The sequence below is a fragment of the Solanum dulcamara genome, chromosome 10 (assembly GCF_947179165.1).
Source record: "Solanum dulcamara chromosome 10, daSolDulc1.2, whole genome shotgun sequence".
Taxonomy (NCBI): Eukaryota; Viridiplantae; Streptophyta; class Magnoliopsida; order Solanales; family Solanaceae; genus Solanum; species Solanum dulcamara.
Window position 1 is genome coordinate 68407197 of NC_077246.1, and position 17617 is coordinate 68424813.

At 37.8% G+C, this 17617-nt stretch overlaps 1 protein-coding gene across 1 annotated transcript; it reads right to left on the minus strand.

Moving 5' to 3' along the window:
- Positions 1-16647: 16647 nt before the first annotated feature.
- LOC129869910 (uncharacterized) lies at positions 16648-17199 on the minus strand. Its single transcript, XM_055944480.1, has one exon. It carries the CDS (start codon positions 17197-17199, stop codon positions 16648-16650), a length of 552 nt encoding a protein of 183 aa, XP_055800455.1.
- Between the last annotated feature and the right edge of the window lie 418 nt (positions 17200-17617).

Genomic DNA, 17617 nt, shown 5'->3' on the forward strand with positions numbered 1-17617 from the left:
AGTCGGGCCCATTCACAGACATCCACCACGGTTCATATAACTCACCACAGCCCGTGGTGAGTGGCCGTGGTCTTTTTCTTGGGCTCTATTGGGAGGGGTTGACCTTCACAGAGGCCACCACGGACACTAAGTCTGTGAAGGCTCTCGTAAAGTCGAACCATCACAAAGGTTCAGAGGGTTAAGCTTCACGGACTACTTCACGGTCCATGAACCTCATAATGGTTTGTGATACTCGATCGTGGTCCTTGCATATTTCAGAGTTCTGAGGGTAAGTATCAATGATGGCATCACAGTTCATGGTCGACACCATAGGTCGTGAAGCCCTTCGTGGTCCTTTTTTTACTTTTTCCTGATGCAGGTTCCCTTCATAGACACTTTTTACGAGTCATGAAGCTCTTTACAGCCCATGAAAGGTCTCATTACTAGTCTCTGCTAAAAATTTTTAGATCATTTCGAGTTAGTTTCGTCTAGGGATTTCAAGTGTATTACATGATATGTCTTTAAGTCAATTATTTTCCCGAAACCTTTATGTGACCATCTGTAAGTTTCTGGGAGAGCAGTACATGTATTCTTGATACGATCCACGATATTTTCATAGCATTTAAGGGTCTCACAAGAAGAACCAGGTAATTTTCTCATTTTTCGTGTGTATTTAGCCCATAAATATTTTGCTGAAATGAATTTCCTTCATTTCCCCCCCAAAACTTTATGGGACCCTCCACAAATACACATGGGAGCAGTATATATAGCCTTGATATAATTCGCGGTGTATTCACAATATTTAAGGGTCGCACAAGTGGAATTAAGTAATTTTTTCATTTTTTATGTGTGTTAGCCCATGAATATTTTGGCAAAATATTTTTTGGTCAATTTTTTTGAAACATTTATGGAACCCTACTAAGCACCCAGAGGAGAAGTATGTGTAACCTCGACAAAATTCATGGCATATTCATAGCATTTAGGAAAAGCACAAGCGGAATTAGGTGATTTTGTCATTTTTCACGTGTATTAGCCCATGGATATTTTGGTGCTACAACTTTCAGTCAATTTTTTTGAAACCTTTATAGACCCTCCGTAAGTACCCGAGAGTTTAGTATGTGTAGCCTTGGCATGATCAAAGACATATTCATAGCATTTGTCTGCACAAGCATAATTAAGCGATTTTCTCATTTTTCTTGTGTGTTTAGCCCATGAATATTTTGATGATATGACTTACGGTCAAATTTTTTTCCAAACCTTCATAGGAACCTCCACAAGTTCTCGGAGGACTATTGCGTGTAGCTTTGACACAACCCACGATGTATTCATAGCATTTAGGGGCCGCACAAGCGAAATTAGGTAATTTTTTCATTTTTCTTGTGCGTTTGTCCATTAATATTTTTGTGATATGTCTTTCAGTCAATTTTTTTTAAAACCTTTATGGAACCCTCCTTAAGTACCCCAACGAATAGTACGTGTAGCCTAGGAATGATCCACAGCATATTCATAACATTTAGGACCGCACAAGAGGAATTAGGCGATTTTTAAAATTTTTGTGTGTTAAAAAAAATTCGAACCTTTATGGGAACCTAAGTAAGTACCTCGGGGATCCGTACGTGTAACTTCAAACGATTTATGACGAATTTATAGCATTTAGGGCCGCACAAGCTTTTAAGGTAAAATAGATGTAGATATACACTTATTATATACGACTATACATATATTATACATAAAGAGTGTGCTTGAATTTGTACGTAATCTAGCAAAAAATATGAATTTTCGTAGATATAATCTTATATGATATTATATATTGAGATACGTATTGTAATATTTATGTTGAACTGTATATTTTTGAAAACTTCAAAAAAGTTTCATAAATCGCATTCATTGGATGCTATTTATGCCTTATCATACATCTCTTTATTTTAGCCTTTTTAGACGATCAGGAAAAATCAAACTCACTTCAAGTGCAAAATGGACTTGGCACTCTTCCTGATAATAAGTTTTTCTATTTTGTTTGATTTTCTTTTTTGATATTTGAGCCGAGGTTAAAGTGGAGTTTAGAATATTTGGTAAAAATCCTCCACGAGTAAGCATCCTTATCAATTTATTCGTGTCCTTTTTAAAAAGTAAATTACGTAAAATATCAGTCTATGATTTGAGACTATTTTTAGGAGATTTTGAATTGGGAGACACGATCCACGACAAATTAACATCATTTATGGGCCGCACAAGTGAATTAAGAAATTTTCTCATTTTTTGTGTGTAACGCCCATTAATATTTTGCTGATATGTTTTTCTGTCAATTTTTTTCTAAACCTTTATGGGACCCTCCGTAAGCATCCGAAGGAATAATACATGAAGCCTTGGCACAATCCACGACGTATTCATAACATTTAGGGAAAGCACAAATGAAATTAGACGATTTTGTTATTTTTCATGTATATTAGCTCATGGATATTTTGGTGATATGATTTTCAGTCAATTTTTTCCAAAACCTTTATGGACACTCCATATTTACCCGAGAGATCAGTATGTGTAGCATCAACACAATCTACGACATATTCATAACATTTGCTCACATAAGCAGAATTAGACATTTTTCTCATTTTTCATGTGTATTAGATAATAAATATTTTGGTGATATGATTTTTGAATTATTTCTTTCTGAAACCTTTGTGGGATGCTTAGTAAGTACCATAGGGAGAAGTACATGTATCCTCGTCATGATCACCAACATATCCATAGCATTTAGGGGTCGAACAAGCAAAATTTAGCGATTTTCTCATTTTTTATATGTGTTATCCATGAATATTTTGGTGATATGACCTTTGGTCAATTTTTTCTGAAAACTTTGTGGGATTCTCCATAAGTACACGGAAGAGAAGTATGTGTACCCTTTACATGATACACAACATAATCATAGTATTTAGGGCCCACACAAGCGGAATTAGACAATTTTCTCATTTTTCGTATATGTTAGCCCATTAGTATTTTAGTGATATGACTTTTAGTCAAATATTTTTTCGAAACCTTTATGGTACCTTAGTTAAGTACCCAGGGGATCATTATTGTAACACCCCCTAAAATGTTATTGATTCATGGATCCTTTCATTCATGAAGTACAAATGAATTATTAAAGTTTTCTATTTTATTCAAACATGAAACTTTATGGGTTTTCATATCATGATTCCAAATGCATAGATTATTAAATATTTAAAGTTTAATCACCTATCTTATGTTAGCTTATGTTGGCTCTTAAATGCATTGAATTGTTGATTTATCAAAGGTCCTTATATGAAGACATGAAAAGGTTTTAAAGTATTTTGATTATATTATGATCTCTCATGCCTAAAGTATTTTGATCATAATTATGATCTCTCATGCATAAAGTATTTTGATTATATTATGATCTCTCATGCCTAAAATATTTTGATCATAATTATGTTCTCTCATGCCTAAAGTATTTTGATTATATTATGATCTCTCATGCCTAAAGTATTTTGATCATAATTATGATCTCTCATGCCTAAAGTATTTTGATCATAATTATGTTTTCTCATGCCTAAAGTATTTTAATTATACAAATTATGTTCATTTTCTTTAAGCTTTACTCTATGGTATGTAGGACTTCAACGAGAGTATTCCCTCCGGTAACACCCCCTAAAATGTTGTATGTGGTATTTCAATTCTGGATGAAAATGATATAGCCTCTATATTTTGGGCATAACCTTTCATACAATAGTTCAAATTAGGTGATTCAAATTTCTGAATAACCCCAACGTCATTAAATACAACTTTCATAGACCATATCTTAAGATTCCAAGAATAAGTAGGTCAAATAAATTAATTTTTGCAAGACATAGTGTTGTGATGAAATGGAGTATTTGTAAAAGAAAATTCATATCTCACGGTAGAATGCTCCAAATTGGTTGATTCTTAAACCACATGAAACTAGAATTTTAGATCTACAATTCTTATGAAGACACCAAATCCTAATGAGGAACTTATCTTGTTCAAACACAACTCTGAAAAAAGGTATTCCGTTAAAAGAGATCTCATCTCACCTACCATGGAAAGATCTAGAACCATTTGACATCATCCATGACATCAAAATTCTCCATTGAATTTTCAAGATCATCCTTTGTAATTATTTTTATTTATTGATAGGTCCCTCCTCCACACCTATAAATACCCACCTTATTTTCTCATTTTATTCATCAAACTTTCTCAAGCAACTCTTCTCTCTATACACTTCTTTACTCATTCTCAAATATAGTTTTAGTTTTAGTAGTATAGAAATACTATTTCAGTGATTCTTATACTCTGGGTAGTACACAAAATGCTCCGAGAGGAGAAAAGGCTAGGGGTTCAAGAGTGTTCCAATTCGGAGTAAAGCTTCGGATTTCAGGTATGTAAGACTATTCATAGTATTAGATGCTTCGTAGACAGAGTTTGATGATATAATTGGATTAGTTCTCCTTTGAAACTATTTCTTCTAAAAATTTCTTTCTTGCATTTGATGTTGATGATGGAGAGCCCACATAAGTATTCTTATTAAGTCTTTTGCTGATGAACAATTGAGTGATAAGACCAAGTGGTTCTCTCGGAGGCCAGAAATGGTTTCTGAGTGTCGGTCATGCCTAGGGTACCCTCTCGGGGTGTGACAAGTATGAGTAGTCTCAACATCATACATGATGTATTCATATCATTTAGGGCAACACAAGCAGAATAATGTGATTTTTCTCAATTTTCGAGTGTGTTAGCCTTTGAATATTTTGGTCATATGACTTTCGGTCAATGTTTTTCCAAACCTTTGTGGAACCCACTATAAGTATCCAAAGGATAAGTACGTGTAGTTTTGGCATGATCCACGGTGTATTCATAGCATTTAGGAGGCCCGCACAAGTAGAATTTGATAATTTTTACATTTTACGTGTGTTAGCCTATGAATATTTTGGTGATATGACTTTCGGATAAATTTTTTTGAAATATTTATGGACCCCTCCGTAAGTATCCGAGAGATAAGTACTTGTAGGATCGGCATGATCCACGACGTATTCATAGCATTTAGGAGACGCACAAGTGGAATTAGTTGATTTTCTCATTTTTCATTTGTGTTTGCCCATGAATATTTTGGTGATATGACTTTTGATTAATTTTTTTCTAAAACCTTTATGGGATCCTCTCTATGTATCCAAAGGAACAATACGTGTTGCCTCGACACAATCCATGATGTATTCATAGCATTTAGGGGCTACACAGGTAAAATTAGGAAATTTTCTCGATTTTTGTGTGTGTTAACCCATCAATACAACAACAACAACATCCCAATAAAATCGCACAACATGGGATATGGAGAGGGTAAAGTGTACGTAGACCTTACTCCTACTAAGGTAGGAAGACTATTTCTGGAAGACCCTCGGCTCATTAGAAGCATAAAAAGAAGTTAGATAAGGCTATGAATATTTAGGTAATATGACTTTCAGTCAATTTTTTCTGAAACCTTTATGAGATACTCTGTAAGTACTCAGGAGAGCCATACGTGTTGTATTGACATGATCCACGGCATATTCATAGCATTTAGGGGCCACAAATACAAAATTAGACAAATTTTTATTTTTCGTTTGTGTTAGCCCCTGAATATTTTGACGATATATTTTTGGGTTAATGTTTTTCTGAAACCTTTATAAGACTCTCTGTAAACACCTAGAGGAGCAGTACGTGTAGCTTCAGTACGATCCATGACATATTCATAGCATTTAGGGGCACATAAGCGGAACTAAGCGATCTTCTCATTTTTCGTATGTGTTAACTAATGAATATTTTGGTGATTTGACTTTCCATCAATTATTTTTTGAAACTTTTATAGGACCCTCCTTAAGTACCTATGGGAGCAGTATGTGTAAAATCGACACAATCCATGGCATATTCATAGCATTTAGGGGCCGAACAAGCAAAATTAGACAATTTTCTCATTTTTCGTGAGTGTTAACCATGAATATTTTGATGATATGACTTTCGGTCAATATTTTTTTGAAACCTTTATGGGATCATCCATAACTATCCAGGGGATCAGTACGTGTAGCCTTGTTTTGATCCACGACATATTCATATCATGTAGGGGCCGCATAAGTAGAATTAGGCGATTTACTTATTTTACAAATTCAAGGTGATGTGCTATGGTGTATGCTTTTTGTGAACGACATAGTCTTGATCAATGAGACTCATAGTGGAGTTAACACTAAGCTGAAGGATTGGAGACATATCTTAGAGTTTAAAGGGTTGAAGTTGAGTAGGACCAAGACAGAGTACCTAGAGTGCAAGTTCGGTGAGATACCTCAGGAGGATAGCGCGAAAGTTAGGCTTGGTGACCAGGCCATCCAAAAGAAAATAGTTTCAAGTATCTTGGGTCTATCATGCAAGACAGCGGGGATATTGACAATGATGTCACACATCGTATTAGGGTAGGGTAGATAAAATGGAGGCTCACTTCTAGTGTGCTATGTGATAAGAAGGTGCTACCACAACTTAAGGGCAAGTTCTACAAAGTGGTGGTTAGACTGACTATGTTATATGGGGTGGAGTGTTGGCCAGTTAAAGTCTTTCGGGTTCAAAAGATAAAAGTTGCAAAATGAGAATATTGAGATGGATGTGTGGACATACCACAGGATGAGAAATGAGGAGATCCAGGACAAGGTGGGAGTAGCCTTGGTGGAAGACAAGATGTGGGAAATGCGACTGAGATGGTTTGGACATGTGAAGAGGAGAGACACAGATGGCCCAGTGCGGAGGTGCGAGAGGTTAGCCATGGATGGTTTCAAAAGAGGCAGGGGTAGGCCGAAGAAATATTAAGAAGAGGTGAATAGACAGGACATGACGCAGTTACAGCTTACCGAGGACATGACCTTAGATAGGAGGGTGTGGAGGACCCACATTAGGGTAGAAGGATAGTACATAGTCTCGTAATTTATCTATATTAGTAGGCATATTAGCATACTATAATTTCTTATGCTCGGATTTCTATAAGTATTTATTACTTTTTGTATTTTCTTTACTCTTTGTTACTTGTGTCGATTTTGTTAATTGCTTTCACATATCGCTTTGAACATATTAACTTTATCTGACTGCTTGTCATACTTTTATTGAGCCGAGGGTCTTTCAGAAATAGTCGTCCTACCTTGGTAGGAGTCAGGTCTGCATACACTTTATCCTCTCCAGACCCCATGTTGTGGAATTTTACGGGGTTGTTGTTGTTGTTGTTGTACTCATTTTACATATGTGTTAGCCCATGAATATTTTGGTGATATGATTTTTGGTCAATTGTTTTTGAAACCTTTATGGGTGTAACACCCCTAAAATATTTCACTAAGATTCGGACCATTCTTCGTGTACATATAGGATTTTACTAGATGATTGTAAAGTGCCTACATGAGTTAGGATCAAGTCCTAAGAAAATGGAGAGTGTTGGATATGATTTAGGGTCATAAGGGACCCCTAAAACCAAGCCAAGTCCAAAGAACTCACCTTGGCTAAGTTTTCGAATGAGTTTGTATAAGGGTCGACTTCCAATGACCTTATCTTTTTAAATATAACGAACTAGGTGGTCCATGACCTATTAAATTAAAGTTCTTTGAATCTTCTTTCCAACGCCACCAAGATTGCAATTTTTGGAGTTCGGAGTCAAAAGTTATGACCATCTTACGATGGACTAGTGTTGTAGGAATTTCAGGCCTCGACTATAACTGAGAAAAACCTGGGCTTGGCGCGACGCGCCACTAGTAGGTGTGCAGGGTTTTTAAGCTCATTTTTAAGAACCCAGAAAATTTAGGCTTGGCACTGCAAGGACGCGATGCGCTACTATAGCACCAGAAATAAGCCTCAGTAGTTTGGCCCTTGGCACAATGCGCCACTATTAGGTTGCAGGGTTTTAAGCCTATATTTGACTTGGCGCTGTAGTGGCACAACGCGTCACTATAGCGCCAGGAGGGTTTTAACCCATTTTTCCAGATTTTTTAGAAAGGGAAAATTGGACATTTCCCTAATTATATATACACTGATTTGTTCATATTTTAGACCATTTCTTTTCATTCCATTGCCTCTCCAAAAAGCCCTAATCCTCATCCCCTCTTCCTCAATCCATCCCCAACAAGAATTGCCTTTAAAAATTCCAAGGATTCAAGCCTCCCATTGAAGACCTAACATCAAGGTTCCTTCAAAGTCTTCACCAAGGTATGTAAGGCTACTCAAAGCATGGGTTGAGTCCACCCATGTGCCCTACATCTTCTTTGAGATTGAATGTTCATAAGAATGGAGTTTATTGATAGATGTATGTCCAAATGGGTCTTTCTTTCAACTATTAACTAAATCTTTATTATGTTGATGTTGTTGAGTTAAGAAAGTGATGTGCTACAAGTTGGTATGAGTTGATTGATATGAGTTGTTAAACAAGTTTTGTTAATTTTCTTAAATATGTTGTTTACCTTAAATTGTTGATTTAGAACCTTGGAGTCTTGATGAGTCCCAGAAAGATTTGCTAAATGAATAGAGGAATGATTGGATAGGATTGTAAGTTGTTATAAATGCATATCTAAACTACTCTTGAAAGAATACGATTGGGATTGATCGGATAGTATGATTGGAAGAGGTTTGATTGTGATAGAATTGATGATTTGAGAAGGTTCCAAATGAGACATGTCAATATGATTAGATTGAGTTGATTGGATGGAGTTTTATGAGCATTGAGTCTTGGGAGAAGTATCGAGCACCAAATTGGGTAAGAATAAGTAATAACTCGAATCTAATAACTATGTCGCCAAACGTAGGAGGGGATTAAACTGTTAAAGTTGGATGCTTCCCAAATTATTGTCCTAACATGATAGGACTTGGTTGGATATGGATATATGATTGGTTGATTCATTCATACCCTAGCAAGGTATGAATGGAGGTGGCAATAACGTCGACTTATTGTACAATCACTGGCTCATAAGTAATGGTTTTCGGATAAGAGAAACTCCCATATAGGTCTTGATAGTACTCTGAGTCGGATTGGGTTAAATTATATGTGATTGGTCCCGTCTAAACCATATTCTTATTTAGACTTAGGACACTTCATCGAGTTGTTCTTTCTCTTGAGTTGAGATTCCGAGTTGATTTGATTTTTCCTTGATGTTTGTTTCATTATGCCATTTTACATACTCGTATATTCCATATACTGACGCCATTTGTCCTACATCATTTCATGATGCAGAGGCAGGTACTGGAGATTATCAACCGATGCACCATTGAAGATGTATTCACTTCCAGCTAGTTGGTGAGTCCTCCCAGTTTTCGAAGGATACCGAGATTATCTTTATAGCTTTGATTTGTTTCCCTTATTTTATTTTTGGTAGCCATGGACTTGTCATTGGCACCTCCTGGATTATTGATAGAGGCTTCATAGACTAGAGTGTGGAGATGTTAGATTGTTCATTTTGACTAGTTTTATTCTAGCTAGTTATTGATTGGATATTTGTTTGGCCTTTGGCCCTAGATTATGAATAGTAACCTTATGGTTGAGTCTTCCGCTTGTAGAATGTGAATGAATGAAAGTGTGACTAGACTAGGTAGTTTGCTTGAAGGCCAGAAATGGCTTTCGAGTGCCGGCCACGTCTAGAGTACCCTCTCGGGGCATGAAAAACATGGTATCAGAGCACAGAGTTCAAGAGTCTTAGGGAGTATATGAAGCCGTGTCTAGTAGAGTCTTGATTATGGGTGTGTTGTGCACCACACTTATAATCAGGAGGCTATAAGACATTAGGAATTGTTTCACTTCTTTCATACTCTGAACTCGTGCGATAGAGTTAAACTCTATAAGACTTCCTTTCTAATTCATGCATTTATATATTGTAGACAATGCCTCCTAAACGTACTGCCATCCGGAGAAATGCTGATAACACAGAGATGCCACAGTCAGAAGTGCTCCCATCTAGGGCTAGGTGCCGACCTGTAAGGTATGCAAAGGCACCTCAAGTGCCTACTACTCCACTTGTACCAACTTCGGAGGCAGATATTTATGGAGCGATTGCTATGCTCACTCAATTAGTGCTGCCCACAATGGCAACCATAGTTCGTCAACTCTTAGCTCTAGTTATCAAGAGCTGTCTGCTGCCACAAGAATTAGAGATTTTCTGAGAATAAATCCGTCGATATTCACGGGTTCCAATGTTGATGAAGACTCCTAGAATTTTATTGATGAGATGTGGAAGATCTTAAAAGCACATACTATGAAAATCGAGGGGGTTGAGTTGGTGTCTTATCAGCTCAAAAATGTAGCAAACATATGATATAACCAGTGGGAACAAATTAGAGGTGAAGATGCTGAGCCTGCTATTTGGAATGAATTTGAGGAAGCCTTTCTTGATCACTTCTTTCACAGAGAATTGAGGGAAGCTAAAGTGGAAGAGTTTGTGAATTTGAAACAAGAGGGTATGACTGTTAAAGAGTACAGTCTAAAGTTCATCTAGCTGTCCAGATATGCTCTAGAGATGATTCCAGATATGAGGTCGAAGATAAGAAAATTTGTCTCCAGATTGGGAAGACATGTAAAGAAGGAGTACAAAGCGGCATTGTTGATCTTCGACATGAATATTTCAAGATTAATGGCGTATGCTCAACAAGTGGAGGATGAGAAGAGGAAAGACAGGGAGGAGCATCTGAGCAAGAAGGCAAAATCAGCTGGACATGAGAATGAACAGAGGTAGAACAAGGGCAACATGTCCTTTTTCCAAAAGAGGTCTTCTAACTATGCCCCGTCCACTGCAAGTGCACCTATGCCGCATAACAAGTATGATCGGCAGGGATAGAGTCACCAGAGTTTCAAATCCTAGGGTTCTCAATCCCAGGCTAGCGTGGGTCAAGGTTTGAAGGAAAAACCACCATACGACAAGTACGGTAAGCTCCACTTGGGAGAGTACAGAGAGGGAAATAAAGGTTGTTATAAATATGGCCTAGTGGGCCATTTTCAGAGGGAGTGTCAGATATGGGGAAAAAAGGCCCAGCATTCTACCACCGTACTACTTCAGGTACGAGCAGAGGTACAAAACGTCTATATGCCATGAGTAGTCGCCAAGGTCAGGAGAACTCCTCAAACGTCGTGATGGGTATGATTCGAGTCTTTTCTCTTGACTGTTATGTTTTGATGGATCCGGGTGCCACACTATCTTTTGTGACTCCTTACGTGGCTAGTAAATTCAATAAAGTTTTTGAATGCCTTCTTGAGCCTTTCAGTGTAGCTATTCCTGTCGGTGATTCTATCTTAGCTGAGAAAGTCTATAGAGATTGCACTATTTCAATCCACCACAGGGATATCTTGGCTGACTTAGTTGAGTTGGACATGGTTGATTTTGATGTGATCCTTGGCATGGACTGACTTTATATCTGTTATACCTCTATTGATTGTAGGACTCAAATTGTCAAGTTCAAATTCACGAATGAGGCGGTCATAGAGTGGAAGGGTAGTCATGTCGTGCCTAAGGGTAAGTTTATTTCCTACCTTAGAGCCAGAAAACTAATCTCAAAAGGGTGTATTTATCACATCGTCCAAGTGAAAAATGAGAGTGTTGAGTCTCCATCCCTTGAATCGGTTCCGATTGTCAATGATTTCCCTGAAGTCTTTCCTGAAGATCTGCGTGGAGTCCCTCCTAATAAGGAGATCGACTTTGGGATTGACGTCCTTCATGATACCTAGCCTATCTCCATCCCTCCATATAGAATGGCTTCTGCTGAGTTGAAAGAGTTGTAAGAACAGTTGAAGGACTTGTTAGATAAGGGATTCATTAGGCCGAGTGTCTCATCATGGGGTGCTCCCTTCCTATTCGTGCGAAAGAAAGATGGGTCCCTTAGAATGTGTATTGATTACAGTAAACTAAAAAAGGTCACCATAAAGAACAAATACCCTCTCCCCAGAATAGATGATTTATTTGATCAACTTCAGGGTGCCACTTATTTCTCAACGATAGACCTAAGATCGGGTTACCATCAGTTGAAGGTGAGGGACTATGACATCCCAAGGACAGCTTTTCGGACCTGTTATGGCCATTTCGAGTTCTTAGTTATGTCGTTGGGGTTGACCAATGCCCCTGCAGTTTTTATGGATCTCATGAATCGAGTATTTAAGCCATATCTTGATATGTTTGTGATTGTATTCATTAATGATATTTTGGTTTACTCCAAGAATGAGGAGGAGCACGCCTATCATCTTAGAGTCATCTTACAAACTTTGAAAGACCAGGCATTGTATGCAAAGTTATCCAAATGTGAATTTTGGCTTGCATCAGTGGCTTTTCTAGGCCATATTATATCTGTAAATGGTATTCAGGTTGATGCTGAGAAGATTGTGGCAGTGAAAAATTGGCCCATACCCACATCTCCGACAGAGATAAGAAGCTTCTTGGGTTTGGTTGGCTATTATTGAAGGTTTGTAGAGGGATTCTCACCCATATCATCACCATTGACCAAGCTGACCCAAAAAAAGGCTAAGTTCTAATAGTTCGATGCTTGTGAGAAGAGCTTCCAGAAATTGAAGATCAAGTTAACCATTGCTCCAGGTTTGACTTTGTCCAATAGAACAGAGGATTTTATGATCTATTGTGATGCATCTATAGTTAGTTTGGGCTGTGTGTTGATGCAGAGGGGAAAAGTGATAGCCTATGCTTCAAGACAGCTTAAGATTCATGAGAGAAATTACCCAATTCATGACTTTGAGCTAAGAACTGTGGTATTTGCTCTTAAAATTTGGCGCCACTACTTATATGGAGTGCATGTTGATGTGTTCACCGATCATAAAAGTTTGCAATACATCTTCAGCCAGAAAGAACTCAACCTGAGGCATAGGAGATGGCTCGAGTTGCTCAAAAATTATGATATGAGCATTCTCTACCATCCAGGTAAAGCTCATGTTGTTGCTAATGCTCGTAGCAGGTTGTCTATGGATAGCACTGCCCATATAGAGAAGGGAAAGAAAGAATTAGCTAAAGAGGTGCATAGACTAGCTCGATTGGGAGTTTGTCTTGAAGAGAATAATGAAGGTGGAGTCAATGTTCAGGATGGGTCTTCATCCTCACTCGTGGCAGAGGTAAAAGAGAAGCAAGACCAAGATCCCTTCCTTCTCCAATTGAAGGAAGTTGTTCAAAAACAAAAGGTGATGGTTTTTACCAAAAGGGGAGATGGTGTGTTGAGGTACCAAAATAGATTGTGTATCCCAGATGTTGATGATGTTCGAGAAAGGATTATGGACAAAGCACGTAGTTCCAGATACTCTATTCACTTTGGCTCTACAAATATGTATCATAACTTGGGGGAAGTTTATTGGTGGAGTGGAATGAAGAAATATATCGCGGAATTATTTTCCAAGTGCCCGAATTGCCAACAGGTTAAAGTTGAGCATCTAAGGCCATGTGGGTTAGCTTAAAACATAAAACTTCCGGAATGGAAGTGGGAGATGATCAATATGGACTTTATCATAGGTTTACCGAGGTCCCAAAAATAACATAATTCGATTTGGGTGATTGTCGATAGGATGATGAAATCATCTCACTTCTTGGCAGTTAAGACTACTGACACCGTAGAAGATTATGCAAAATTATACATTCAGGATATCGTTAGATTGCATGGGGCCCCCTTGTCTATCATCTCAGATAGAGGAGCTCAATTTACTTCCCAATTTTGGAGATCCTTTCAAAAAGGATTGGGTTCAAGGGTGAATCTTAGTACAACCTTTCATCCCCAGACAGATGGCCAAGCGGAGCGCATCATCCAGACATTGGAGGATATGTTGAGAGCATGTGTACTTGACTTCAAGGGAAATTGGGATGATCATTTACCTCTTATAGAGTTTGTATATAATAATAGTTATCATGCAAGCATTCAAATGGTTCCCTATGAAGCATTGTATGATAGGAGGTGTAGATCACCGATTGGGTAGTTTGAGGTTGGTGAAGTTGAGTTAATTGGGCCTAATTTTGTTCACCAAGCTATGGAGAAGGTGAGAGTTATTCAAGATAGGCTAAAGATAGCCCAAAGCCGTCAAAAATCTTACACCGATGTAAGGAGGAGAGACTTAGAGTTTGAGATGGATGATTGGGTATACTTAAAAGTGTCACCCTTGAAGGGCGTCATGAAGTTTGGAAGGAAGGGAAAGCTTAGTCCTTGATACGTTGGTCCTTACCAGATTGTGAGGAGGATTGTGAGTTGGAGTTACCCTCAGAGCTAGCCTCTATTCACCCGATATTTCATGTTTTGATATTGAAAAAGTGCTTGGGCAATCCTTCATTGGTAATACCCATTGATAGTACTGGAGTTAAGGATAGCTTGTCCTATGAAGAGGTTCTAGTCTAAATTCTTGATCTCCAAATTCGGAAATTGAGGAACAAGGAGATTGCCTCAGTCAAAGTCTTATGGAGAAATCAATTGGTTGAGGAAGACACATGGGAAGCGGAGGAAGACATGAAAGCTAAATATCCACATTTATTCGTGCCCATCGAAGAGAATGTTGAAGGTAATGTTCATTTTCTTGATTTGAATTCGTATGTGCATTTTGAGTTCAGATAGTAAATTATTTGAGAATTTGATTGGTTGAATGACTGAATTCTGATTGTGATTTGTACCTCGAGTCCATCCTTGGTTTACTCATCATACAAGAACGAATGATCCCAAAGGGGACATAATGTAACACCCCCAAAAATTTTCACTAAGATTCAAACCATTCTTCATGTACGTATAGGATTGTACTAGACGATTGTAAAGTTCTTACATGAGTTAGGATTAATTCCTAAGAAATTGGAGAGTGTTGAATGTGATTTAGGGTCATAAGGTATCCCTAAAACCAAGCCAAGTCCAAAATACTCGTCTTGGCTAAGTTTTCGAATGTGTTTGTATAAGGGTCGACTTCCAACGACCTTATGTTTTTGAATATAATGAACTGGGTGGCCCATGACCTATTAAATTAAAGGCCTTTGAGTCTTCTTTCCAACGCCACCAAGATTGAATTTTTTGGAGTTCGGAGTCAAAAGTTATGACCATCTTACGACGGACTAGTGCTGTAGGAATTTTAGGCCTGAACTATAACTAAGAAAAACCCAGGCTTGGCGCCGCAGTGGCGCGACGCGCCACTATAGCACTAGAAACAAGCCTCAGTAGTTTGGTCCTTGGCTTGACGCGCCACTAGTAGGTGTGCAAGGTTTTTAAGCCCATTTTCCAGAACCCAAAAAATTTAGGCTTGGCGCTGCAAGGGTGCGACGCGTTACTATAGCACCAGAAATAAGCCTCAGTAGTTTAGCCCTTGGCGCGACATGCCACTATTAGGTTGCAGGGTTTTTAAGCCTATATTTGACTTGGCGCTGCACTGGCATGCTGAATTGCTGATAGAGGCTTCATAGACTAGAGTGTGGAAATGTTAGATTGTTCGTTTTGACTAGTTTTATTCTAGCTAGTTATTGATTGGATATTTGTTTGGCCTTTGGCCTAGATTATGAATAGTATCCTTATGATTGAGTCTTCCGCTGGTAGAATGTGAATGAATGAAAGTGTGACTGGACCAGGTGGTTCGCTTGAAGGCCAGAAATGGCTTTCGAGTGCCGGCAACGTCTAGGGTACCCTCCCGGGGCGTGACAATGGGACCCTCCGTAAGCACTAGGGGGAGCAGTACATATAGCCTCAACATGATCCATGATGTATTCATAATATTTAGTGGTTGCACAAGAAGAATTAAGTGATTTCTCATTTTTCGTGTGTGATTGATAGATAAATAGAGAGAGAGGGAACTATATTCTGTGTTGAAGGTATTGAGATTGGTTGAACCGATTGAGTCATTCACTGTATGTTATATCATCCTTTAGTAGTAGTTTTAATATACATATTTGGTTTAATTACATAGAGAATTTACGGTGCTAAAAAAATTAAGATTTTCTATGTAACAAACTTGAAAAGTTTGAAAGCTTAAAGAAAAAACAGATGAAGGGGGAAATATTAATTAAAATGTCGTTTAAAGTGATTGTGCTTTCTTTTGGAGATCGGACCATTCATGTTTTTGTGCTTTTTTGTTGGATATTGGTTAATCCTTATCGGAATAAAAAAACATGTAATTAAACTTTGTGAATTTCATGGTAATTTCGATCTACTTTAAAAAGCTACAGATAAAATAGAGCTTAGAAAAAACTTGCAAATGAAGCTTATACAAATTCAAGAAAATTAGAATAAAGTCATATCTACTTAAAACACAAATCAGACATGTTTCACTACAAATCGCAAATTCCTAAATTGAGTTTTATGTCAACAAAAAAGAACAAGATCTTTAGATGAATGGAGAGAAGAAACTATTTTGTGCAGATGATTTTCCTCTCTGAGAATCTGATCCAAAAATTGACAATATGCCCTGTTTCACTAAAATAGATGTGTTGAGGATAGTATTATTGTTTATATGAGGTGTTTTTGGCTGATGTTGTGAATGCAAATAAAAGGGGCAGGGGATTATTTTTTTTGAGATTTTAATGTGCTGGCTTTGTGGGAGGTGACATGTATAGATACTTGAAATAAACTAATTAAATTAGCGTTCAACTATAAAACCCAATACAAAAGGGGGACATGAAAAACTCGTAAGATCATAAACACTAGAATTGAAATAATTACTACTTACATAACGGGACCTCTGAAAGCTAGAATAGTTTGTGTAGCTGTGAGTATGAGGAGTATAATGGCCGCCACAGTTGAAGCTCCTACCCAAGGACTACTAAAATAATTGTGCTTCAAATTTGCCTTCATTCTGTTCCATGGTTTTTCACAGTGTTCAATTGTTTTTCTGATTTCTTCTTTGTAATAGAAGTCATCCGGATACATAGTGACCCCATTTCCGATTTTGTTGAAGAGGCTAACCACTTCTTTATCCTCTCCTAACCAGTTCATTATGATTCCGTTTTGGCAAAGCAAATTCACATCTTTGTCTGAGTCTATAAGTTGATCCATGAAACTTGCATAATCACTGAAATATGTAGGGTCTACATCAGATGATTGTTGCTCATAAGCAATGAGATTTTGCAGGAGGCTTTCTGTACCATCTTCCACTGTAAAACAAGGGATTTCCATCAATCCATTCACCAACTTTATATCAAATAAACTTGTGTCAACCTTTTCAAAGCTAACTCCAGCTTCGGAAAGCTCTGTTGCATTTTGCATGACCTCTTCCATTTTATTGTAATCGTTTGACTTTTCCTTGGTAATCCTCCTCACAACTTGGTAAGGACCAATGTATCGTGGACTAAGCTTTCCCTTCCTTCCAAACCTCATGACACCCTTCATGGGTGACACTTTCAAGTACATCCAAATATCCACCTCAAACTCTAAGTCTCTCCTCCTCACATCGGTGTAAGATTTTTGACGGCTTTGGGTTGTCCTTAGCCTATCTTGAATAACTCTCACCTTTTCCATAGCTTGGTGAACAAAAATAGGCCAAATCAACTCTACTTCACCGACTTCAAACCACCCAATTGGTGATCTACACCTCCTTCCATACAAGGCTTCATAGGGAGCAATGCTTGCATGATAGCTATTATTATATGCAAACTCTATGAGAGGTAAGTGATCATCCCAATTTCCTTTGAAGTCA